Source organism: Macrosteles quadrilineatus, unplaced genomic scaffold (assembly GCF_028750875.1).
Source record: "Macrosteles quadrilineatus isolate MER2022 unplaced genomic scaffold, UCM_ALF_1.0 Scaffold_8__2_contigs__length_117827958, whole genome shotgun sequence".
In the NCBI taxonomy this organism is placed as follows: Eukaryota; Metazoa; Arthropoda; class Insecta; order Hemiptera; family Cicadellidae; genus Macrosteles; species Macrosteles quadrilineatus.
Window position 1 is genome coordinate 10,486,063 of NW_026542601.1, and position 24,628 is coordinate 10,510,690.

The 24,628-nt window shown below is 38.9% G+C and overlaps 1 protein-coding gene across 1 annotated transcript; it reads left to right on the forward strand.

Annotated features, from left to right (window-relative positions):
• The first annotated feature begins 323 nt into the window (after window positions 1–323).
• On the forward strand, window positions 324–24,604 carry LOC129001081 (uncharacterized). The gene is made up of 7 exons (XM_054428250.1): window positions 324–508; window positions 5,598–5,693; window positions 7,096–7,184; window positions 7,760–7,867; window positions 10,101–10,245; window positions 23,295–23,357; window positions 24,394–24,604. Exons 1-7 carry the CDS (start codon window positions 473–475, stop codon window positions 24,583–24,585), a joined length of 729 nt encoding a protein of 242 aa, XP_054284225.1. The 5' UTR covers window positions 324–472; the 3' UTR covers window positions 24,586–24,604.
• Window positions 24,605–24,628: the final 24 nt, after the last annotated feature.

The following is a 24,628-nucleotide window of genomic DNA, read 5'->3' on the forward strand; positions in this document are numbered from 1 at the left end:
ACTTTATTACCCTCCCTGTATCAGCAAACCTAGGTAGGCTACTTGTTCAACCTTGTTATTTAAATAGATTTAATTGAAAATCCAATCAGGTAAATGGAAATTCGCTTAGTCTGCAGGTTTGCTGCGGCAGGGGTATTTTTATTATTATATTGTTTCATCATTCATTATGTCATATCTCAAGATCACCTGTAAATGATGGAAAATATCTGTTTTGAAAATAAAAAGTAAGAATCTAACTTTTTTCATATAGTACCGGTAGCTATACAGTTTCAACCTAAACATAAATGGTAAGTATTTTATGTGCCAACCCATACTTCTGTCAACCAAATGCTAAATTTGTCAAAACTATTATAAATTGTTTGTTTGCACAGTACTATCTAAATTAGTGCCAGATCAGAACACATTTTAGTAACTATACTGCTACACTGACATCTTCTACACTGCTACACCACAATATCTGCTACACTACAACATGAGACTGAAGGATCTGGATGGAATTTTCTTGGTGGTAAGAAATTTGTTATATATATATATAAAACATTATTTTTTACTACGCACCTGATAATACAGACGATGTAAAGAACTACTCTCAGTGGCACTGCGGGCTGTTTTCGGTCTAGCTCCCCCAATTCCCGACTGGCAGAAGCCGACGCAGTCCATACATTCACCATTATAAAACGCACCTTTTTAGTTAGTGGTCTTTTGAAATATACCGAGATAAAATATTGCTAACAGATGTCAGACTCTTTTTTGGTGCACATTTCGGACCTGTGCAGTATTGAATATGTTTGAACCAGCTGTGTGGAAATGTGGAATCAAAATTAATTTATTTGACAGTCTGCTTGTTTACATTTAAACTTTGTGAAATAGTACAGGTAAAACTCACCTAAGAAAACATAAAAATTAGTCCATTCATGAAACTTGCAGGAAACGTAGTAATTACCATTAGGTTTTGAAATCTGAAGAGTCCCTAGTGATTGTGGGGGTGGAAGTACCATTTTATGGGGGTAGTGATTTTGAGAAAATTTTTATTTATGGGATCCAAGCAAGTGAGGTGTCGTTTTCTATGTTTCTTAGGATGCAGAATCGAAAAAGAACATAATAAAAGCAATACAACCGACGGTTTATTAGAAAAAGACTAATTTATTAATGAAAAACTAAATATTACAAATTAATTAAGGTAAAATAACCCAGTTAATATCAATTATTACAAAACTGACCATGAGTCTGTGTCACATGTTAAAGTTGTGAGGAAAATTAACCACCATTAATTAAGCACTTGTAGTGCTTGAATACGATATATAATCCCAGTTTGTCAATGGTCGAGTTTGATTAGGTCATTTCAAAATGTCGGCCGTTAATCACTAAAATAATTACAATTTGTTTAGTGTTTTGTTTTATCAACTCTCTCCAGAAATCTTCAGCAATCTTTAATTTTCCTTGCAATCATAGGTCGTGATGCCGTCTCTCTATTTCCTGGAATAGGCAAAATACCCCCAGTGCAGCAAACCTGCAGATTAAGTGAGTTTCCATTTGCCTGATTTGATTTTCAATTAAATATATTTTAATTGAGTTTAATTAGTACCTAGGTTTGCTGCTACGGAGACAATAATAAAGTGTGTTTTTTTTTTTTTTTAATTTTAATAGCCAAGGTCAAAATAAATAAATTTGCCAAGTTTTATCAAAATATAACCTTAAGCGAGCAAACTACAACAGTTTTCTTATTCTCCATAAGAATAAAATGAGAATGATAAATTTACAATTTTTGAATTTTCTCGGTAGGTAACCAATATTCGTACAAAAACACTTCAATAAACAAAATTATTGGTTTTAGCGAATTTCCCTATAGGGAAGTAGCTATTACCGTAGGTGGCACGGTAAGACCTAGACCCGGGACCGATTTACTTTTTCATTTTGATGTCCCCAGAGGCCAAAAACACCATTCGTTCAAATTTTTATATATGTATATATATATAGACTTATATATATATATATATATATATATATCGTGAACGCGATAACTTGAGTAATTTTTGTCCGATTTTGATGAAATTTGGTTTAAAGGTGTAAAGCGGGATAAACTTGAATGAGTTCGCGAACCAGCACGATCGGACCATGGGAACGGGGCTTTACGGGGGGTTTTATGGGGTAAAAATTGGTTTTTCTCACTTTTGACCCTCAAAACACAAAATTTCCCGATTTCTCTTTAGACCTTTTTAAAGAGCTTAAAAAAACAAATAATTTAGTATATAAAAGTATTTTTGTTCGATTATTAGTAACGGAGAAAATTAAAAAAATTGTAAATTTAAAATTCCCATGTTATTCTTATGGAGAATATTGTCAAATGTTGTAGTTTGCTTGTTTATGGATATATTTTGATCAAACTTGGCAAATTTATTTATTTTGTACTAAGCTATCAATATTTTACTCAAAAACACACTTTATTAGTTTCCTTGTAGCAGCAAACCTAGGTACTCGTTAAACCTAATGTTATAAAATATATTTAACTGAAAATCAATTCAGACAAATGGAAATTCGCTTAGTCGGCAGGTTTGCTGCGGCGGGGGTATTTAAGGTATTTATAATCATCATTATATCCAAAATTGTTTAGAGAGAAATTGAAAAATTTTATGTGTAGAGGGTTAATTATGACAAAACCCAATTTTGACCCCATAAATCCCCCCAAAAACCCCGTTTCCATGGTCTGATCATGCTGGATTGCGAACTCGTTAAAATCAATCTAAAGATGTTTTGTACTTTTCTATATGACAAAACATGAAACTTTAACAGCGTTAATGACTGTAGACGTGTCCTTTTTAAAGAACGTTAGCACGATAACTCAAGTAAAAATGACCCAATGTTGAGGGAATTTGGTAAAAACGTGTAAACCTACGTTTACTCGAACGAGTTTGCGAACCAGCATGATCGAACCATGAGAACAGGGTTTTCTGGGGGATTTATGGGGTAAAAATTGTGTTTTCTCATGTTTGCCCCTCTAAACGTAAAATTTTCGAATTTCTCTCTAAGCCATTTTGAATATCATGATTGGATATTTTGCTAGTTTATGGTTATATTTTTTTAAAACTTTGATGATTGATTTATTTTAAACTATTCATATTTTAATTAAAAAACACACTTCATTACCCTCCCCGTAGCAGCAAACCTAGTTAACACTAATTAAACTTTAGGTTATTGAAATAGATTTAATTAAAAATCAAATCAGGCAAATGGAAACTCACTTAATCTGCAGGTTTGCTGCGGTGGGGGTATTTTTCCTATTCCATGAAATGCAGAAACGGCATCACAACCTGTCATTGCAAGGAAAATGAAAGATTGCTGCAGATTTCTGGAGAGAGTTGATAAAACAAAACGCTAAACAATTTTAATTATGTTAGTGATTAACGGCCGCCATTTTTAAATGGCCTAATAAAACTCGACCATTGACAAACTGGGATTAGATATCGTATTCAAGCACTTGTATGCCAAATTTCATTAAAATCGGTTCAGGCATTTATTAATTCATAGCGACCCAGCATCCTCTTACGAGCGCTATATTGATGACGTCATTGCGGGCGACCAAGGTCCTTAAAAATTGGGGTCCGAGCGGTTTTACATTCTTGGTCTTATATATTATTTCACCCTAAGTTGCAGGATCACCGCCAGAACTGAAATATTTTTGCTACGCATACTTAGCCGTCAGTGTTAAGTCAAGACGACGATGGAGAAGAACGAGTTAGAGACCCTGACCATTCCATGGATGGTGATGATGCATCAGTAGCCGATGAACAATATGACACGTGGTGGTTAAAGAGGTGAAACTACCAGTTTCTTGGTTAATTTTCCTCACAACTTTAACATGTGACACAGACTCATGGTCAGTTTTGTAATAATTGATATTAACTGGGTTATTTTACCTTAATTAATTTGTCATATTTCGTTTTTCATTAATAAATTAGTCTTTTTCTAATAAACCGTCGGTTGTATTGCTTTTATTATGTTCTTTTTCGATTCTGCATCCTAAGAAACATAGAAAACGACACCTCACTTGCTTGGATCCCATAAATAAAAATTTTCTCAAAATCACTACCCTCATAAACTTTAACCCCCATAAAATGGTACTTCCACCCCCACAATCACTAGGGACTCTTCAGATTTTAAAACCTAATGGTAATTACTACGTTTCCTGCAAGTTTCATGAATGGACTAATTTTTATGTTTTCTAATGGTTTTTTAGTATAATTTTACCTGTACTAAAATTGTACTATGTTACCATGGAGACCAATATTACTTTTAAATCTCTCACCTCAGAATTTTGGAAGCCCGCAGGGCAGAGTCCTAGTTTAATATCAAAGGGGCAATAGTTCTATATGTATCCTCGGAGCGGTAGCTTTATTTTTGTCAAATTTGAGCCCAATCTGTTCAGTAGTTTTTAAGTTTATCTCATACTAACACACAGACTCACAGACACCCCCTTTTCTTTATAATAGTATATATAAATATATATGAATTTGAACGGATGGTGTTTTTGCCCCCTAGGGACCTCAAAACAAAAAAGTAAATCGGTCCGGGGTCCAGGTCTTACATTGAGTCCACCAGTACTACGGTAATAACTTATTCCCTATATGGGAAATTCGCTAAAATACACAAATACCATTAACTGCCTCCTAACAGTCTAAACAAAACAGCTGTTACAACACTACTTGCCATGATGCCACTTCGAAGGCCGCGTCCTTGAGTTAAGGTAGCCGCTTTTAACACAAGTTCAATGATGTGACAGATCTATCTCTGAATATACAGGGTGTTGAAAATGTCTGGAACCAACATTATATCTGGTGAGTGGTTAAAGAAAAACAACTGATATTTTGTGTATGGATATAATATGGTTTTACCTATCTTTTGGTGCCTTATGAAATGTTTTTACCACTTATAGGGAACGTCCTGTGGAGGATGCAGTATAAAGCTTTAATGGAAGCCTATAGTAAATGATACATCATTTTAAAGGCCATTTTTTTCTGAGTAAGGAGCCACAAGTTTCATCTTAAAAGGACCACCCTAGCAAAAATGGTGACTGTTTGAAGTTTTTGAAAATAATTGGAAGCTTAATTGGTATTTCTGTTAAAAATAAGTTTAGTAAAACGCCATTTTCGCTAGGATGGTCCTTTTGGGATGAAACTTGTGGCTCCTTACTCAGAAAAAAATGGCCTTTAAAATTATGTATCATTTACCATAGGCTTCCATTAAAACTTTTTACTGCTTCCTCCACAGGACGTTCCCTATAAGTGGGTTTTTAAATTTCAAACAGTCGCCATTTTTGCTAGGGTGGTCCTTTTGAGATGAAACTTGTGGCTCCTTACTCAGAAAAAAATGGCCTTTAAAATGATGTATCATTTACTATAGGCTTCCATTAAAGCTTTATACTGCATCCTCCACAGGATGTTCCCTATAAGTGGTAAAAAATTTCATAAGGCACCAAAAGATAGGTAAAACCATAGTATATCCGTACACAAAATATCAGTTGTTTTTCTTTAACCACTCACCAGATATAATGTTGGTTCCAGACATTTTCAACACCCTAAATAAACATATGTTTTTGATAGGTAGCACTGACCCTGTCAGATTCCTTGCATGTGCTTGGAGGAAATGATCATGAAGGCATGGACAACTGTGATAGCAAGTTATATTTATACCAAAAGGTAAGTCACTCCTATTGTAAGTAAGGGTAGTTTTTCAAAGAATTTAGTTTATTCCATTACTACACAGAGTAAAAGGAAATTACAAAGACTGTACACAAAGTAGAATAATCCATATAATATAGCATACTGTAAATTTGAAGAACCAAATTTTACCAAACTCTGTCCTCCCCCATTGCAAACGCAAAGCTTGAGTACAACTGCAATAAGCATTTTATAGTTATACTAGTTGAACCCGTGCGAATTCGCACGAATAATAAATTAGGATCTTATAGCAACATCTTTAGAAGTTGCGTCGTCGTATCGGCGTTGGTCTTGAGCTCGATCGTTGGCTATATGCATTCTTTTTGCTGTTCAGTAGGAGTATTTTGCAGGACGATGCTCATCGTGCTGAAAACTTGCGCGTATGGATTAATATCAACCAAATGTTGAGTCAAAATGTCCATGAGTTCAGTGCTGCAAGAGACATTAGCTTTGTTTAGCATTATTTCTTGAACAGCGGTTTCGACGACCGTAGATATAAATTTGGGCATATGTGGGATGCTCCCCTTCTGACGGTTGAAAGGTGCTAGTTGAGTGATAAATTGTGTCGTGCACCTTATACATGAAAGGCCCTCCACCGTTATGTTCTTCAATTTTAGCTCGAGTGATGACCATTGCGAGCGCAGAGTTGTACGATCTAATGTTCTCTTTGTAGTTTCAGCTCAATTGATTTGCTCTATTAAGTAGGCTCTGGATATAATAGATTTCTCGGTATGGTGGTAGATTCACTTTTCTTTATGGCAGCAGGATGAAAACCCTTCGCCTCGTCCTTTTTGTTCTTCTTTAAAATGTAGCGCACCACATTTCTGACATTTTAATGCCATCTCGCCAAGTGAATGCTGCTGAGAATTTTTCAAAACTAAACAAAACAGCTGGGATTTTTTTTACTAATGTATTGACATTTGTTTTAGAATACAATAACATTCAAATCAATCACAATGTTATCCTTATGGAAGGAACTTTGAGGGCAGCCCACACCCTTAAAAAGATATATTTTGAAAATCTAAAGCCAGTTTGCACATCTACACACCTAGACAAACATTTTGGTATACAATATGTGGGGTTAAATCTTAAAACCAAAAAGCTTTATTGTTCACAAAGTTTCATGTCGCGTATTAAATATATAGATGCCAACACCGTACGAAGGATGGGTACTCTGCTAGTCTTTAATGAAATTGTTATCTTTCCTCTTTAATATGATACTGTCCCTTCCCTCTTAGCTTCTTTCTGTTTTTCCACTCATCCAAGCATATCCAGTTCATCTTTTGCCTTTCCAATTCTAATCGCCCCTTCCTTTAACTACTCAGTACCTTCTTCCTGCCCAGTGATTAACACACTTGTAATGTTTTTGCTATGTTGATAGTATCATGACTGCGAAGAAATCTCACGCCTTGTAACGGAATACTATCCAAGTGTGGGTATTGAGGAGAGTTTTGCTGCACAAGTTGGAGAGTAAGTGTGTCCCTTTGTATTCCTTATCGAGTGAAGTGAGAGTGTGTACCATTGCGTCCATTGGCTCTTGGATACTGAAGTAGACATCCCATCTATTTGGACCTGTCACCAATTTTTAATGAACAAATTACATAGTTCTGTGAGCCAGTCATATATTGCGCCAACCCCATGCGAGTTTATGGGGAATAAAAGATGCTATAGCTTGGAATTCATTATATCAACTTGACTCGGTTGGAAATGCTGAAAATTTGTTAGAAATCAAATCAGTGCAATCTGTCAGTGGCTCACATCAACTATATCCTTTTTGATTTTAAAACTGGTGATAGCTTTAACATGGGTATGGAATGTCATCTATGTGCCTACCAAATTGGTTTTTCAAATTATTTGTAAATTAGGTGCTAAAACTGAACAAGACCAGATAACTTCTGGAAAACAATCGAAGATCAGAGCCAGACAAAATCCTTTAGTCACTATTGGCATATAGATTTTTTTTTTTCTTTTAAAGATTCTTTCCGACACAACAGCTGAAAGCAAATACTTTATGCAGCAGTTACAAACATTGTTCTTTCTTTCAGGTACAAAAAATGCCAAGAAGAACTTCTGGATTGTGCTCTAATGTTTGCAAGAAATGAAGCGAAAAAGAAAAACATCGAGGTGGAACTCTGGCTACTTCAAGAAGGAAGGTCCATCAGGTGAAAGAACATGCATCTTAGATAATTTAACTAAACACTGAAAACTGTTGATGAAATGTAAACAAAATAGTGATCTTAGGTTTGCTGTATATTTTTGTTTAAAAGACATGCTGTAAACTCCTGTGTAGTGTAAACTTCAAATTTGAAAGTTGCTGGATCGATCCAAAAGGTTGCCAATTAGTGATGCTCTGTAACAAAATATTAACATTAGATAATAACAAGATCAGGGTTTAGACAGTTCCGTTACAAACGCAAACCATTCCAGTGACGTAAAAAGAGTAAAATTTAAAAAAAATTACCATGGTAGACAAATTGATATAAAATCGATGGTTAGATATCGTATACCTATATGATTAGTTGTAGCCAACTCTTTATAGAAGGTATGAAAGAGAGTAAGCCGTCAAAGTCTGTTCTCCCTCAGATTTTGAAACTACAGTATGATGATTGATTTGATGCAAACAATTCTACAGTATACTTAACAATACTCCCGCTGCAACAAACCTGCAGACCAAGCTAATTTATATTTTTATGTTTTTTGTTTTTTCACTCAAGTATACAGGGTGTTTCCAAATTGTCTGGACATATTTTGTGGACTTGTTTCTTGGACTAAGACAAACATAAAATTCCATATAAGTATGGGTCTAAAATGCCTAGATTTCTGTTTGTCAGGTGGTTTGTGTTTTTAAGAATTATTTTATATCTTGGGCATTTTTCAAGATAGAACTTTTAAAAGGGAACCGGAGTTTTGCCAACGGGTGTCAGGTAGATGGGGGGGATGCCTTCGGCCACCTCTTGGTGCGGAGATTTGCCAACGGTGGTGGTGGGAGAAAGAGTGTGACGTCCGGAAGGAAGGAGAGCGATTGTCAGGGTTGTCTACGCTTGGCAGTTATGCGCTTGTCGCAGTGGGTTAGGTTAGGTTAGGTTAAGTTAGGTTAGGTTAGGTTAGGTTAAAAATTCAATACATTTCCTTTCACAGTCAGAGGTGCATAACTGCATTACATACTTTGAACACAGTCAGCATCCTGCCTGGTTTGTGGTCACGTGTAATCTCTCTCCCCCTCCCCCTCTCGCGCAACCCACAACCGTTGGCAAAACTCCGCAGTATGTGGAATTCATGGATGGGGACCCTTTCTACCTGATAGCCGTTGGCAAAACTCCTACACTCCTTTTAAAATTGGTATAAACGTGTATTTTAGAAGGTGAAAAGAACTTAAAAAGTTTCGTTCCAATCTCAAGCCGTTTCAATATGGCAGCGATTTAAAATCTTTAATGCCAAAATTCATAAATATTTAGAAAATTGGTTCCTGAATTTAAAAGATAGATAATTTAAATCCAAATCAAATGAGACCTTGTTTGATAAAATCAGATGACGAACAACCGAGTTATCAGTTTTTTCTACATTTGTTTACACAATTTATAATAGGACTACCCATACTGCTATATGTAAAATAACAAATAAAAAACAAGGTAATGCCTCCATATACCGAATTATTTGTTATTTTATTCTTTATAAAGTGGTTTAGAAAGAAATTGCAAAATTTAATGTTTCCCGGATCATTAATGAGAAAACGTAATGTTTACCTCATACAACCCCGTTGCCATAGTCTGATTATGCTGGTTTGGTAACTCGTTCAAACAAAATGTAGGTTTTCACATTTTATACCAAATTTCATCAAAATTGGATCATTTTTCTCCGACATATAGGTATTTATATATAAATAAATATACATATAAATTTGAACGGATGGTGTTTTTGGTGTCTGGTGACTTCGAAACATAAAAATTAAATTGGTACTGGTCTCACTATGAGACCTACTATAATAACTTGTCCTCTCAGTTTGACTTGTTTCAAAAGTTAACAGCAGCAGCACACTTTATGGAGGCCCGATTGAACTATGTACGTCCATCTTTGTTACATAACTTGCATCAGAACGTTGATGCAAGAAAACATTGACGTCTATTGGAATACTTGAATTGTTTCATGATAAATAAAGATCTTGAATCTTGACAAAAAAAATCAAGTTTCATATGGGAATGGAGCGTATATAGTCTTATATGGAGAGTCAAAACCGTCATGAAACCTCCTCCGAAATATTAACCTGCAATTTTTCTAATTTAAACAGTATAGCGGAAAATAACTCTGCAACATTTATGTGCAGCAATAAATCCAAAACTAAGTTGTAACTTATGTTAACAAATTCTTAGAATTTGACTTGTATTTCAGGAACGATGAGGACACAAAAAAACTTCTCATGGAGGTGAACAACTACACAAACAAAAGAAAAGTGTCCTTCCCCATTAGGAGTTGGAGGAACATACAACAGAGGGATCAGGAGAACGAGACTTATACCAGTTGGATATTTTCAAAGGTGCTGTGTGACTGTAAAACAAACATATCAGTGTCCAACAACAACCTATTATACCACCTTTTCTATTGTTTAAAAAATTCCTAGAACCACAAAATCAATGGCTGTACTCGAGCAGTCTAAATTGTCCGGTCAGATGACCATGACACAATTTTGTTTACATCCTTATAAAAATGGGGGCGTCGAACAGTTGGTGATGTTTTAGTGACTTCAAGTAAAATATTGTAATGTTACAGTAGACTCTTGATAATTCGAAATTGGTGGGCCAAGCATAAAAATTTGAATTATCAAGAGTTTTGAATTATCAAGAGTTCGATTTATCGGGAGAAAAATAAACCATTCGAATTACAGAGAGTTCATTTGTTTAATACATACAAAGGTACAGCACGTTATAATAAAACATCATACCGTATTTTAGTACACAATCAACGGCTTATTTTTCAGTTACTGTAGTTGCAAAGAAATCTATTATTTAGCGCCATATATTTCGCCAATAGCTGAACTATCAGCTGTCGACAACTACATTTGTGCTCAAGGAGATGTCGCGCAATCTAGAGATCGGATTGCCAACTTAGAAAAACAAGTCAGCGAACTAACTCAGACTACTGCTCTAAACAAACATCAAAACATCCAACACTATCCTACCATGGGAACAGGATGTACTGTACTGTATAGTTTCCTGTTGTAACAGGAAGAGATCACTTCGAATTATAGAGTGTTTTGCCGACTAAACTTCGAATTACTGCGTGACTTTGATTTATAGAGTGTTTTTTCGACGAAACTTCGAATTACAGCATGACTTTGAATTATAGAGTGTTAACCAACGAAACTTCGAATTACTGAGTTACTTCGAATTATAGAGTGTTTTTCCGACAAAACTTTGAATTACTGCGTGTTAGAAATTGACCTGCCCTCTATTTGGACTTTGAAATACCGAGTGTATCAAAATGCATGGTAAAAATTTGAATTATTGAGAGATTCTCTAGGGACTGAGCCTTCATTTTGAATTATCGAAAGTTTTGAATTATCAAGTGTTTGAATTACCAAGAGTGGACTATTTGAATCAAGAATCGAGAATCTTTATTGCCTTTGATCCATGTAATACAGTCATTGGCATAGTCAACAGCAAATTAAATAAATACATAAGATTCTAACAATAATAAAAAATACTAATTTACATAGATGTGAACAATAACAGTCAATAACATCAAATTAAATCTTAATATTAATTAGGACATGATAAAAATTTGTCTATTGTATACAAATAATTGCCACTCAGATAATTTAATTTTAAAGTGTCTCATAGAAACAAGTCGGGCAGTGTCAGGCAGTTTATTGAAAAATCACTCTTAGTTAAATTAATCTAGAGGTTAAAATACCTTTTAGTTAATCCGTCAGTGTGATCACGTCACCGATGAGTGGCGACCGGTTTCAGCCCAGCAGTGGGGCCATCTTCAGGCGATAATAGAAAAAAAATATCACTCCGAAGAGTCTGTCAGAAAGTCTTTACAGTAAATACATCACGAGAAACAACACTTAAATACATTTTTTTACAAAAACACGTGTGGCCACAAATCAACTGCGCGGCGGACGGTACGCGTACATTAAGTTGCTAGTCCAGAATGTCGTGTAGCAAATATTTATAGCCAAATATGAAAAATAGAGAAAAAATTAGCTTAAACATGAAAGGTATATGTAAAAATTAGCCAAAACTTCCATTTTTAAACACTGAAATTTATCCGGGTGTAGCGCCATGCCATCATACCCACTGACACCAGAGGGGTTCTGTACTATTTTACTAAGAATTAAGTGGATGCACTGTTTTATGTCATAACTCAAACTCAACTAACTTTATTTACCTTTTTACAAACATAGAATAACAAATAAACATATGATTATAATTAATAGAAATTAACAGGTGTTATGAAATAAACTGTTCTCACAACATCCTCCCTTTTAAGTTTGAAAGTTCTTCAACCAGCTTGGTTTGTGTATATTTCTCTTTGGACGGTTGTATGGTTCTGTTTGATGTGCATTCTCAGACAAATGTTGTTCACTGTTTTCCTCTCTTAAATAAGGGGCAAGTTTGAGGTGGAATCGATTTCTTCTCACATTCCTCTTATCAGTTTCAACAATATATGAACGAGGGCTGTCCAGGATTTTCACAATTTTGCCATGTCTTCTAAGGTCCACAATCCAAACTGGGTCTCCTATATGAAGAGGATTGAGAGTTTGCACTTTGTGCCTTCTATCATAGTTGTGTTTATACTTCTCACGATATGTTTCTTCTCTCCCCTTAAGATCCTTTAGATCTGGTTTTCCACAAAGCAAATGTCCTGTCTGAGGCAATGTGCTCCCTAATCGCCTGTTCATGAGAAGCTGAGAGGGACTGTACCCATTCCAGAGGGGTGTCGTTCGATAGGCTAGAAGTGCTAAATAAGGGTCTTCCACATTTTTCTTTAGAATCATTTTGGCGATTTTCACTGCGGCTTCGGCATCTCCATTGCTTTGGGAAATTTTTGGGCTACTTGTTATATGCTTGAAGCCATAAACTTTGGAAAATGTCTTGAAATCTGAATGTTCAAGGACTTGAAATTGAGTCCCACAGTCAGACCTAACTTCTTCTGGAATGCCATGTCGACAGAAAAAGGCTTTGCATCTAATTATTACTTCTCGTGATGTTAACGACTCTAATTCAGCTATTTCAAAATATCTGGAGTAATAATCTGTCACAGTCAAAAACCAAACGCCTTCAAGTTTGAATAAATCCATTGCAAGTGTTTTCCATGGTCTGTCAGGGAATGGTGTGGGAAGCAATGGTTCATGACTGTTCCTTGAATGTTTAATACAAGTAGGGCATGATTTCACCATACTTTCAATGGCTGAAGAAATTCCTGGCCACCAGACTGACTCTTTTGCACGTAAACGACACTTGGTAATTCCAAAATGACCTTCATGTACTCTTTGAAGTGCCCAAGACTGGAGAGCTGGTGGAATTACAAGTCTTGAACCTCGTAGTATCATCTCATTATCAACACTTAGCTCATCCTTAACTGAATTATACGGTTTTAGGTCATCTCGTAATGATGTCTTAGAAGGCCAACCTTGGATGATTATTTTTTTCAGTTCACATAAAGTCGGATCTTTATTTTGTTCTTCCAATACTTTAGCAACTATGCAGTCGTTTATATCAATGGACGACAAAACCATTTGAACAAACGCTTGAGTTTCTTCTTCTAACTCACGGTCATCAGTACCTGAAAATGGGAGAGGTGCTCTTGAAAGAGCATCAGGAACTAGAAGCTGCTTTCCAGGAATATAGGTAATTGAAAAATCATATCTCATGAGACGCAATCGAATTCTTTGAATTCTTGGAGACAATTCATCAAGATGTTTGGATTTCAAAATTTGAAGTAGTGGTTTGTGATCTGTTTGTATTGTTATTCTCTTGCCAATAATAAATTCTTGAAACTTTTCACATGCCCAAGCAACAGCTGTAGCCTCCCTCTCGATGTTTGTATAGTTTTTTTCAGAAGGAAGAAGGTTTCGGGATGCAAATGATACTGGTCGTATAGAACCATCATCTTGAACTTGAGAAAGAGTTGATCCTAGTCCTTGAAGCGAGGCATCACAGGAGATAATTGTTTCCCGATTTACATCGTAAATGGCTAGGCAAGGAGAGTTAGTCAAAATGAGTTTTATTTCATCAAATGCCTTCGCCTGCTCTGGACCCCATATCCATGGAACGTTAGCTTGAAGTAATGAATTCATTGGGGCCAAAATCTTTGCTTTTTCAGGAATAAACTTACCAAGAAAGTTTACCATCCCATTAAACCTTTGAAGTTCTTTTACGTTTTTTGGGCAGTCCATTTTGAGAATGGCGGAAACCTTTTCCTTATCAACAGAAATTCCATCGGATGAGAGGAAATGCCCGAGGAATTTAATACTTGACTTTCCAAACTCAGTTTTGTCTTTGTTAAGTGTCATTCCTACATTTTTAAGTTTTTCAAGTACTTGCCGAACAACTGTATCATGTTCTTCTTTCGTTTTGCCCCAAATCAGAATATCGTCCATATGGACGGCGACATTTGACTGGTTGTCTAAGATTTTGTTCATGCATTTCTGAAAATGTTCAGGTGCTGATGTGATTCCAAATGGAAGTTTGAGAAATTTAAAACGTCCAAAAGGGGTAAGGAAAGTAGTTAGATCCTGGGATTTTGCATTTAAGGGGACTTGCCAAAAACCACTGTTTGCATCAAGTTTTGAAAACCATTTTGCTCCTGAGATTGAGCTGAGAGACGTTTCAATTTTGGGAATCGGATGATAAGACCGCTGGATAGATTCATTCAACTTTGTTAAGTCAACACATATGCGGACATCTCCGTTAGATTTAGGCACTACTACCATTGCTGAGCACCATTCAGTAGCATGCTCAACTGGTGTGATTACATTATTTTGTACCATACTTTCTAGTTCTTTTTTTACTCGACACATTAGGGGTAAAGGTACTGTCCTAGGAGTGGTTATTGCATATGGCTTTGCGCCATCCTTAAGTGCTATTGTGTAGGGATCAGGAATGACGCCCAGACCACTAAACATTTCATGGTATTCGGTAAAAAAGTCACTGTCTACCTCTGCAACTGAATTAACAAAAGTTAAAATTTTCAAGTCCTGTATTGCTGGACGACCAAGCAAGGGTGTTATGAGTCCCTTCACTACATATACCATGTGATTTATTTTAACATTGAGCCGTGACTTGCCCACCAAGCGTCCCACCAATGTCACGCCTCAGTTTTTTTTATAGTGCGAGTACTGGCTTTGCGCCGGAACTCAATCGGTTTGGGTCTGGCAGCAGTCCTGCAGACCCCGGGGCAATTTTTCCGCTGTCGGACACATTTTCGGCAGAAGGACAGCGACTGTCATTACTACACACACAGTTTGTTTTGTTATTAATGTGCATAAATATGTATCTGCGTCCATCGTCAGAGAAGATTGTTTTATCTTCATTGCCTTAACTCTTTCTGATGTAGATAAGTGTTTTGCCAGACGTCAGATGAGGTCCCGGATGTGAGGTTTCACCAGCCGCTGTCCTCGGAGAGGGTCGCCCGGAGGGACACGCCATCTTCTTCCTCCTTGGGCTGCCTACGGCCCAGCTTCTCCGGGGACCATTATGCCGCCCTCCATCCAGACATCCAGATGTGATGTTTTCCGACATGCAGATGGAACACCGCCACTAGTGTGATATGACAAGTGCCACCTAACCTAACGCAAGTTATTTTGAAAATATCAGCTTTTTGAAAGACTTTCTAAAAGGGGCCCCAAATTATTTATTATTTGTTATTTATTTGTAAGCTAATTGTTATTTATTTATTTGAAAGTTATTTATTTATTTAAAGTTTTAGTTCACTGTTACCATCCATTTACAGTTACCATCTTTAATTTTTTCTTGTTAGGCCTAATTTGTTACTGGTACCAGTTTTGTAATTCAGAAGGGTAAATTTTTTGAAAGATTTTTTAAATGAATTCTTTGGATGGCTGACATTGTTGATTATTGTTATTTTGTTGATTTTGATTAAATATAGGCTTTGTTGTCAACTGTTTGTTTTTTGGATATTCACCCACGGCCTTTCATTTTTGTTAGGGATGTGGGGCGACCACTCGCACTGTCACTATGGGGGGCATGCTTCCAATAGTTGTTCGTCTGGGGGCGGTGCGAGGGGTCGGCTCAGATGGTAGCAGAGCGTGGTTTTTTGTGCTCTATCCACGAAGGGCCGTGGTTGGATTTGATTTTTGGGTGATTCTGGTCTGGCAGTCTTAGGAATTTTTTGAAGAAAAGTTGTCGTGGTGGGGTAAGCACACTGTTGTAGTTTTTTATTAGGAGCTCGCCCTTGGCCGAGTCACCGGGTGGAATCTGGTTAATTACTTGCATCCTTTGGGAGCAAGAGTGTCAAAAGCATGGCCAAACCCAAAATTGAAACTGTGTGTGTGTGTTTACCTCGTCACACAAATGTTAGGTGTTGTTGTTTAGTGTATGTATGTATGTGTGTATGTGGTGAGTGTAAGTCCGTGTTTTTTTTTTGTTTTGGTGGCTTAGGCGGTGTGTATGGGCAGGTTCTTCTGTTTGGGACCTCATCTGACTGTAGTCATTTCAGTCCAGAGCCTTTAGTTAGTTAAGTTTGTGAATTGTTTGTTGTAAAAAATTTTTTGTGTGTTTTGTAGGTAGGTCGACTGACTGAGAACAAAATGGGTTTGTTTGCTCCACTGCCCAATCCCATTGCTGGGGTTTTGAGCGACATTCGCCCAGTTGATGGTTTAGAGGTGGAACCTTTGTTAGAGTTTTTGGGAAAGGTGTTGCACCTGAAGGAGTTCCCAGGCATGGAGGACTCAGTAGTGTTGGAACTGCTGGTTCCACTCTGCCTGAGACCTCTTGGTGACAAATTGTTAGATTGTTTGAAACGGGGAGTAAATTTTGACAATTTTCACAGTGAAGTGCTTGAGCTCTTTGTCCCCTTCAGGGTCATGGAGAGATTGAAGGTTGAGAGAGTGTTTCGACCTCAAAAGTTTGATGAAACTCTCAGTCAGTATGTGGGTGACATTCGTGGCGTGTGGCGTGTCCTACGGCTGGGCATCCCTGAAAACCAACTGGTGGACATTGTCTTGCAGGGGTTGAAGCCTGAGGAGCGGTCCAGACTGATTTTCGCTCCAAAGCCTTCTTCTTTTGCAGACCTGGATAGGTTGGTCATCCTTTCACGGAGCGTTCAAGACGCTGATTGTCAGAGGGAGCATGTTTCGGGGCATCTTCCCCGGACTGGTCCCCATCCCGCTGTAGCATCCGTGTGTCGAGGTCCTGAAACACCGCAGAGACAGAGGCATCCTATTGTTTGCTTTCGTTGTGGTCAACCAGGTCACATGAGACGAGAGTGTCGTCAGAGGGTTAATCTTGCGACTTTGTCCAAAAACCTGAGTAGCTCACAAGGGGAAAGTTTGCCTAAACCGCCCTGTGAGAAAGCTGTTTTGGAGAAAGTCAGCAGGAATTTGGTTTCTGTGAGTACTGCCCCTTCTGGGAGTGCTGGTTTTGGGGAGCCTCTGTCGCGGGGAATGAGGGAGCTTGCATGCATGGGAGTGAAAGCGGCGCGCTCAACTTGCCCACGACTCAACATCTTCTTAGGTAAAACGGTGCAGAAGGCCCTTGTGGATTCTGGGTCAGCCCGTTGTCTCATTTCCCTTTCCCTGTTTGAAAATCTAAAATCTTCTGGGCTAATCAAGCAAGTTGAGCGAAGTACCCACATCTGCTGGACTGCATCGAAATCCCCACTTCCAATCATCTATGAAGCCCGTTTGAAATTCAAGATTGAACATTTTTCTTGGGTGTGGAGTTTTTGGGTAGCAAAGGACCTTTGCATTCCTGTCATTTTGGGAGCGGATTTCATCAAGCATTGTGGCCTGATTTTGGATTTAGGCAGAGGCCAGTGCTTCTTTCGTTTCGCAAGACGGGTGCTCATTCCTTTTGCGGATGAAATTGTGGATGGTGCAGCTGTGGTAGAGCCTGAGACACCCAGCAAACCAAAAGTTGATCCATTAGGGCATCTGACTCCTGGTGAGGCTGAAGCTATCAGAACTTTGTGTTCTCGTTTTCCTGAGGTGCTAACGCCAAAGCTTGGAGTCACCAATCTTTTGGAGTACGAAATCCGTTTGACTGACACCCGTCCAGTTCGTTCCCATCCTTACAAGCTTGCTCCACCCAAAATGGAAACACTCCGTGGAATCATCAATGAGCTTCTTGAAAATGGGGTAATTGAGCCTTCTCGCTCAAGCTACGCAAGTCCAGCTTTTCTAGTTCCAAAGCCAAATGGCAAGTCTCGAATGGTTCTAGATTATCGCAAGTTGAATGCTCAGATTGAAATTGACTCTGTCCCTCTCCCTGATTTGCACTCTGCGTTCGATTGGTTCGGTAAGGCCAAGTATTTTTCCGTCTTTGATTTGAACCAGGCTTACCATCAGATTCCCTTGAAACCTGAATCTCGACCTCTCACTGCCTTCTGCGTTCCGTGGAACTTGTACCAGTTCACACGTGTACCCATGGGCCTAGCTGTGGGGGCCCAGACCCTCACCAGACTTCTGGACTCCATCTTCCATGACGTCAAGTTCAAATTTGTGTTCAACTATCTTGACGATCTTTTGGTGTACAGTGAGAGCTTTGAAGACCATCTGGTTCATCTTGAGGAAGTCATGAATAGGTTGCTTAGGGCTGGCCTTACCGTAAATCCCGAGAAAGTTAGTTTTGCTCAGGCTGAGATTTCTTTCCTAGGTCATCTAGTATCTTCACGAGGTGTCTGTATCGATCCGGCTAGAACCCAGGCTATCAGGGAGTTTCCTCCTCCCAGAGATGTCAAAGGCATTGCCCGTTTCATTGGCATGGTGGGTTTCTACCGGCGTTTCATCCCCAATGTGGCTGAGTTGGCGGCTCCTCTCAATGAGCTTCGGAAGAAGGGCGCCAAGTTTGTTTGGGGTGAAGCACAACAGATGTCTTTTGATCTTCTGAAAGAAGCTATCATGCAACCTCCAGTTTTGGCGATGCCAGATTTCAGTCGAAAGTTTGTTTTGCAAACCGATGCTTCCTCCGTCGCTATTGCGGCTGTGTTGTCTCAAGAGGTAGATGGTGTTAGGCAGCCAATTGCGTATGCCTCACGCACTTTGAACCCTTGCGAAAAGAAAAGCTCTTCTGTGTATGAGTTAGAGTGTTTGGCTGTCGTGTTTGGAGTGAATAAGTTCAGACGTTTTTTGGAACACAAAGAGTTTTTGCTGGAAACCGACAACCAAGCGCTCTCGTGGCTCCTTGCACATCCTCGCCAGCTTGGGAAAATTGGTCGTTGGGTGGTCCAAATATCTTCCCTCAAATTCCAAGTGCAACATGTTCGAGGCACGCAGAATGTGATTGCTGACACTTTATCAAGGATGTATCACTCACCTGACGACCAACCTTCTGATCAGGAGGAGCACACTGGGTGTGCCGTGCTCCTGGAGTTTCCCCTTGCCTTTTCTGAGTTCATCCCACATCAGTTAAAAGATCCCGAGCTGGCTAAAATCATTGGTGAGCTTCAAAATGGGGGAGCCCACCCCCCGTATTTTCTGTCCCAGGGTGCCCTTTGTTGTCGAGACCGACAGCGGGGTAAACCCAAGGTTGTGCTGCCTAGTCTTCTTGTACCCATGGTCTTTGCGTACTTTCACTCTTCCCCTGTGGGTGGGCATTTAGGGATTCACAAGACCATTGCGAAGGTTAGGGACATGTTCATCTGGAAGGGTATGGACAGGGACATTGCGGCACGAGTACGTTCTTGTCAAACATGCTCGCTAAGCAAGCCTGCTCAGAATACCAAGTATGGGTTGTTGTCATCTGAGGTGGCGGAGAGACCTTTGGAGAAGGTTTTCATAGACTATGTAGGGCCTCTCCCACGTAGCAAGTCAGGAAACAAATTCTTGCTTGTTTGTGTGGATGCCTTCTCCAAGTTTTGTTGGCTTTTTCCTTTGAGGAACGCCACTGCACAGCTCACCGTGCAGGCACTTCGTACCCATTTGTTCCAACACTTTGGGATACCCGCCACCATTGTTTCCGACAACGGAACTCAGTTCGTGTCTCACCTTTTCAAAAGAATGTGCTTTGGGCACGGTATCCGTCATGTGACCACTTCTCCTTACTATCCACAGCCTTCCCATGCTGAGAGGTTCAACAGAAATCTTCGATCCGCTCTCATAGCTTTTCATGCTGACAAGCAGACCACCTGGGATCAGGAACTTCCTTGGATTCAATTTGCTTTCAATACTGCACACCATGAGAGTCACAAGGCGGTCCCTTTCGAGCTGTTGTTGGGCTATCCACCCAATAATCCCTTGGCAAATGTGTGGAAAATTGGCGACCTTCTGCCACCCCCTGGTGCAGCCAATGTCAAGGCAACTTGGCAGGCGGCTAGGAGGAACTTGATCAGGGCTAGGGAATTGGTCCGGAGGAAGCACAATCGAGGTCGGTTGGACAATCCTTTCCAGGTGGGGGATTTGGTTTTCTGCAAGGCTCATCCGGTCAGTTCGGCCGTGGACAAGAGAGCCGCTAAGTTGTCTCATCGGTGGTCAGGTCCCCACCGCATCTTGAAGTTCTTGACTCCTGTCTCCGTGCGGCTGGGAGATCCGCAGACTGGAGAAGTTTTCCGGAGGGCTCACATTTCTCATCTGAAGCCTTTCCGGGGAACAATTCCGTAGGTCATCTTTCATTACTCTTGTGTCTGAGTGGGAAGTGCACTGGGCCAGAGAGCTTGATCACCTCTTCTGTCCCTTGTGCGCTGCTGAAGATTTTTCCCTAGTAAATTTTCCAGCACTGGCCAGTGCAACCCCTGGGGGTGAGTAGTCCCTCCAGTTGAAAGACCTTTGGCGTTCCCCACTTCAGACACTTGAGTTGATCTGTGGTGTTGAGATCTTCTAGAATTGGGAGAGGTTGTTTTCTTTTTTTTGGAGAGGAAGTCCTCCTTTGGGGGGGGAGGTTGAGCCGTGACTTGCCCACCAAGCGTCCCACCAATGTCACGCCTCAGTTTTTTTTATAGTGCGAGTACTGGCTTTGCGCCGGAACTCAATCGGTTTGGGTCTGGCAGCAGTCCTGCAGACCCCGGGGCAATTTTTCCGCTGTCGGACACATTTTCGGCAGAAGGACAGCGACTGTCATTACTACACACACAGTTTGTTTTGTTATTAATGTGCATAAATATGTATCTGCGTCCATCGTCAGAGAAGATTGTTTTATCTTCATTGCCTTAACTCTTTCTGATGTAGATAAGTGTTTTGCCAGACGTCAGATGAGGTCCCGGATGTGAGGTTTCACCAGCCGCTGTCCTCGGAGAGGGTCGCCCGGAGGGACACGCCATCTTCTTCCTCCTTGGGCTGCCTACGGCCCAGCTTCTCCGGGGACCATTATGCCGCCCTCCATCCAGACATCCAGATGTGATGTTTTCCGACATGCAGATGGAACACCGCCACTAGTGTGATATGACAAGTGCCACCTAACCTAACGCAAGTTATTTTGAAAATATCAGCTTTTTGAAAGACTTTCTAAAAGGGGCCCCAAATTATTTATTATTTGTTATTTATTTGTAAGCTAATTGTTATTTATTTATTTGAAAGTTATTTATTTATTTAAAGTTTTAGTTCACTGTTACCATCCATTTACAGTTACCATCTTTAATTTTTTCTTGTTAGGCCTAATTTGTTACTGGTACCAGTTTTGTAATTCAGAAGGGTAAATTTTTTGAAAGATTTTTTAAATGAATTCTTTGGATGGCTGACATTGTTGATTATTGTTATTTTGTTGATTTTGATTAAATATAGGCTTTGTTGACAACTGTTTGTTTTTTGGATATTCACCCACGGCCTTTCATTTTTGTTAGGGATGTGGGGCGACCACTCGCACTGTCACTATGGGGGGCATGCTTCCAATAGTTGTTCGTCTGGGGGCGGTGCGAGGGGTCGGCTCAACATCTCTGTATTGGATATTAGCTCTAACACAACCTACAGTTTCTAATTTTGTTCTACCAGCCCCATACAACTCAACTAGAGTCGGCTGGATCCTACTTGGATCAACCATGCCAGGGGGAATTACTGTTACATCTGCCCCTGAATCAATTTTAAATGTTTGTGGTTTTCCCTCAAATACTAGGTCTAGTTTCCAGGGCTTACATTTCGACCCATCCCCAAGTGTACCTATGAATACTTTATTATTTGAAGGTCCAAGTTCACTTACTTCATTTTCGTCAGTTACTTCCTGTGCTTCTTTAGATCTGCAGACCTTCGAAAAGTGACCAATCTTTTTGCACAAGTTACATGTTGCGCTTTTTGCTGGACATGTGCTTCTTGGATGGGACGGTTTATAACCACACCAGATACATTGTGCTGGGTATTCTCGTTTCTTTTGACGAAACCTATCTCCTTGATTTTGGTTTGAACTCGATGACGTAGTTGCTTCAATTTGAACTCTTTTCTCATCACATAAATTTGTCTTCTCTTTCTTTACGTTATCTGCATGTCGTATTACTGTAATGGCCTTGTCTAAATTCATCTCGGGATCTAGCAACAAGCGATCACTAAGTTTCTCATCATTTAAACCCAGTATTAGTACCATCAACACCATTTCATCATTAAGTGAACCCCAGTCACAGGTCCTAGCCAAGGAATGGAGACTAACTATAAACTCTTCAACTGTTTCATTAATTTTTTGTTGTCTCTTCAAAAACTTTGCTCTTTCGAAAATTAAGTTCCTACGTGGAATAAAATGTTTGTCAAATAAATCTAAGGCTTCTTCAAATGTTAGCGTTGATTCGGTTGCTAAATTGAAAGATGCAAAAATCTCATCAGCTTTCTCACCTAATGTGTATATCAGAGTGTTGATTTGTTTGTTCTCAGACTCTTCAGATAATCCAGATGCTGAACGATATCTTTGAAATCGTGTTTTCCATCTTGGCCAATCTGCTGGTACAAAGGAGAAACTAGCTGGAGGTTGAATAACTGAATGAGTGTTTGATACAATGATTGACTTCTTAGTTGAATTGTTGTATTCATTTTCTCTGCTTCTTTCATTTTGTTCTTGTTCATTTTCATTATCTTCATAGTCAGATTGTTTCCTTCTTGGATTTCTCTTTTGAGGCATAGCTCTAAACCGCTGCCACCATGTACTATTTTACTAAGAATTAAGTGGATGCACTGTTTTATGTCATAACTCAAACTCAACTAACTTTATTTACCTTTTTACAAACATAGAATAACAAATAAACATATGATTATAATTAATAGAAATTAACAGGTGTTATGAAATAAACTGTTCTCACAACAGGTTCTACGTATTGGCCCTTTGCATATTGAAGAATACATTCACATCTAACTCTACACATGTACACAATGGCCTGACAACTTTCTCCCCCCCCCCACCCAAAATTGTAAGTCTATGTCTTACAGATGCTGCGGGTCTTTGGATGCCTCTGTCCATTTCTTTCTAAACAAACATTATACAACTGTTACAGGCAGTATCAACTGTAAGCTATGTATGCAGCAGCTTGTACACCTGGTGGACAACTCCCTCGACGGTAAGTTGATTAGTTCTTAAACACTTTTTAATTCATATTAAGAAAAGTGACAAACTGTGATTTAAAATCACAGTTTTTGAAGATTCTCATTCAAATAAGCAGGTCTTCTACACCTTTGTAGGACATGAATATACAGGTCCATCCATCTAAGTGTTATTTAACCAGGAAATCACTACTTGGTGTATACATTATGGGATAGAGACTTGTATTCAGCATGATTGTCAGTAAGAAAGCTTCTAAAATAGTGACATTTTCCAATTTTAACAAGTTGGATAAACCGAGTTCACCCCATTTTCTTGTGGAGGATAATAATGTCTTATTGACTGACCATTTTCTAAGTTCTTGAGACCTAAAATGTAATAATCAAGGGCTAAGTCCCTGGACAGGCAAAACTTGAAAGACTAGATTTGCGGTTTTGCTAGATTTAGCATGATTGTTGGTCTTGACCCATACAGCCAATAGGGATATTTTCGGATTTTAACTCCCTTCCTAATGACAGAATCCCCATGTGCAATAGACAGAATCGTCCAGGCGTCATGACACTTAATTTTTATGGTCTTTGCAGGTTGGCAGCCCGCAGTTTGCTATGGGCCCCAAGTTATCCCCTATCCACCTACTTTGCCAGGGAATTTTTCTCTTCGGCCAGAAGCGGCCCTGGACCTATGTCTTAATATGAACATAAGTTGTCTACATTTCCGGTTAATAGACAGTTTTATTTTTGAACACTGCTTCAATTAAAAGTATGAGCATGGGCATACATACAAATATTTGAAATTGGGTTTAGGTGTTGTAAAATCCAAAAAAGTGTAGCGTTCCCAGATATACTAGCTGTAGGTCGCTCTGCATAATAGACACTTCTGTGTACAGGTAGTATTCACTTAAATATGTTTTAGACGAGCAGTATACATAAAATAAACACACATGTTTCTTGTACGAACCAGTTTGGTTTTGAGTAGACGTATTTTATTTATTGCCGACATTTTTATTGTTTTTCTTTTCTATTTCATTCCATATTTTAAATCATCTTGTGTTACAGGAGGAGCTGCCAGAGGATGTGGTCTATCCAGGAGGTCCTGACTTTCCACGAAAAAAAAATAAAAGAGGACATAACGTGAGATTTAGCTTACAGAACCTTATAGAAACCAGACATACCTATGAAGTAGACGATGAAAAACAAGTAAAACAACAACAACAACAACAACAACAACAAACAACAACAAACAAGTAAAACGATGAAGTAAAAATTATCTCAGTTGTTTTTTCTTTCCTGT

What these genes read in the sequence shown, in the direction of transcription:
- LOC129001081 (XM_054428250.1), top strand. Translation starts at nt 473, where the DNA reads ATGAGACTGAAGGATCTGGATGGAATTTTCTTGGTG. An exon ending in TGGCTACTTCAAGAAGGAAG is followed by an intron (nt 7,868 to 10,100) that starts GTCCATCAGGTG and finishes CTTGTATTTCAG; the next exon opens with GAACGATGAGGACACAAAAA. An exon ending in CCAGTTGGATATTTTCAAAG is followed by an intron (nt 10,246 to 23,294) that starts GTGCTGTGTGAC and finishes CAACTGTTACAG; the next exon opens with GCAGTATCAACTGTAAGCTA.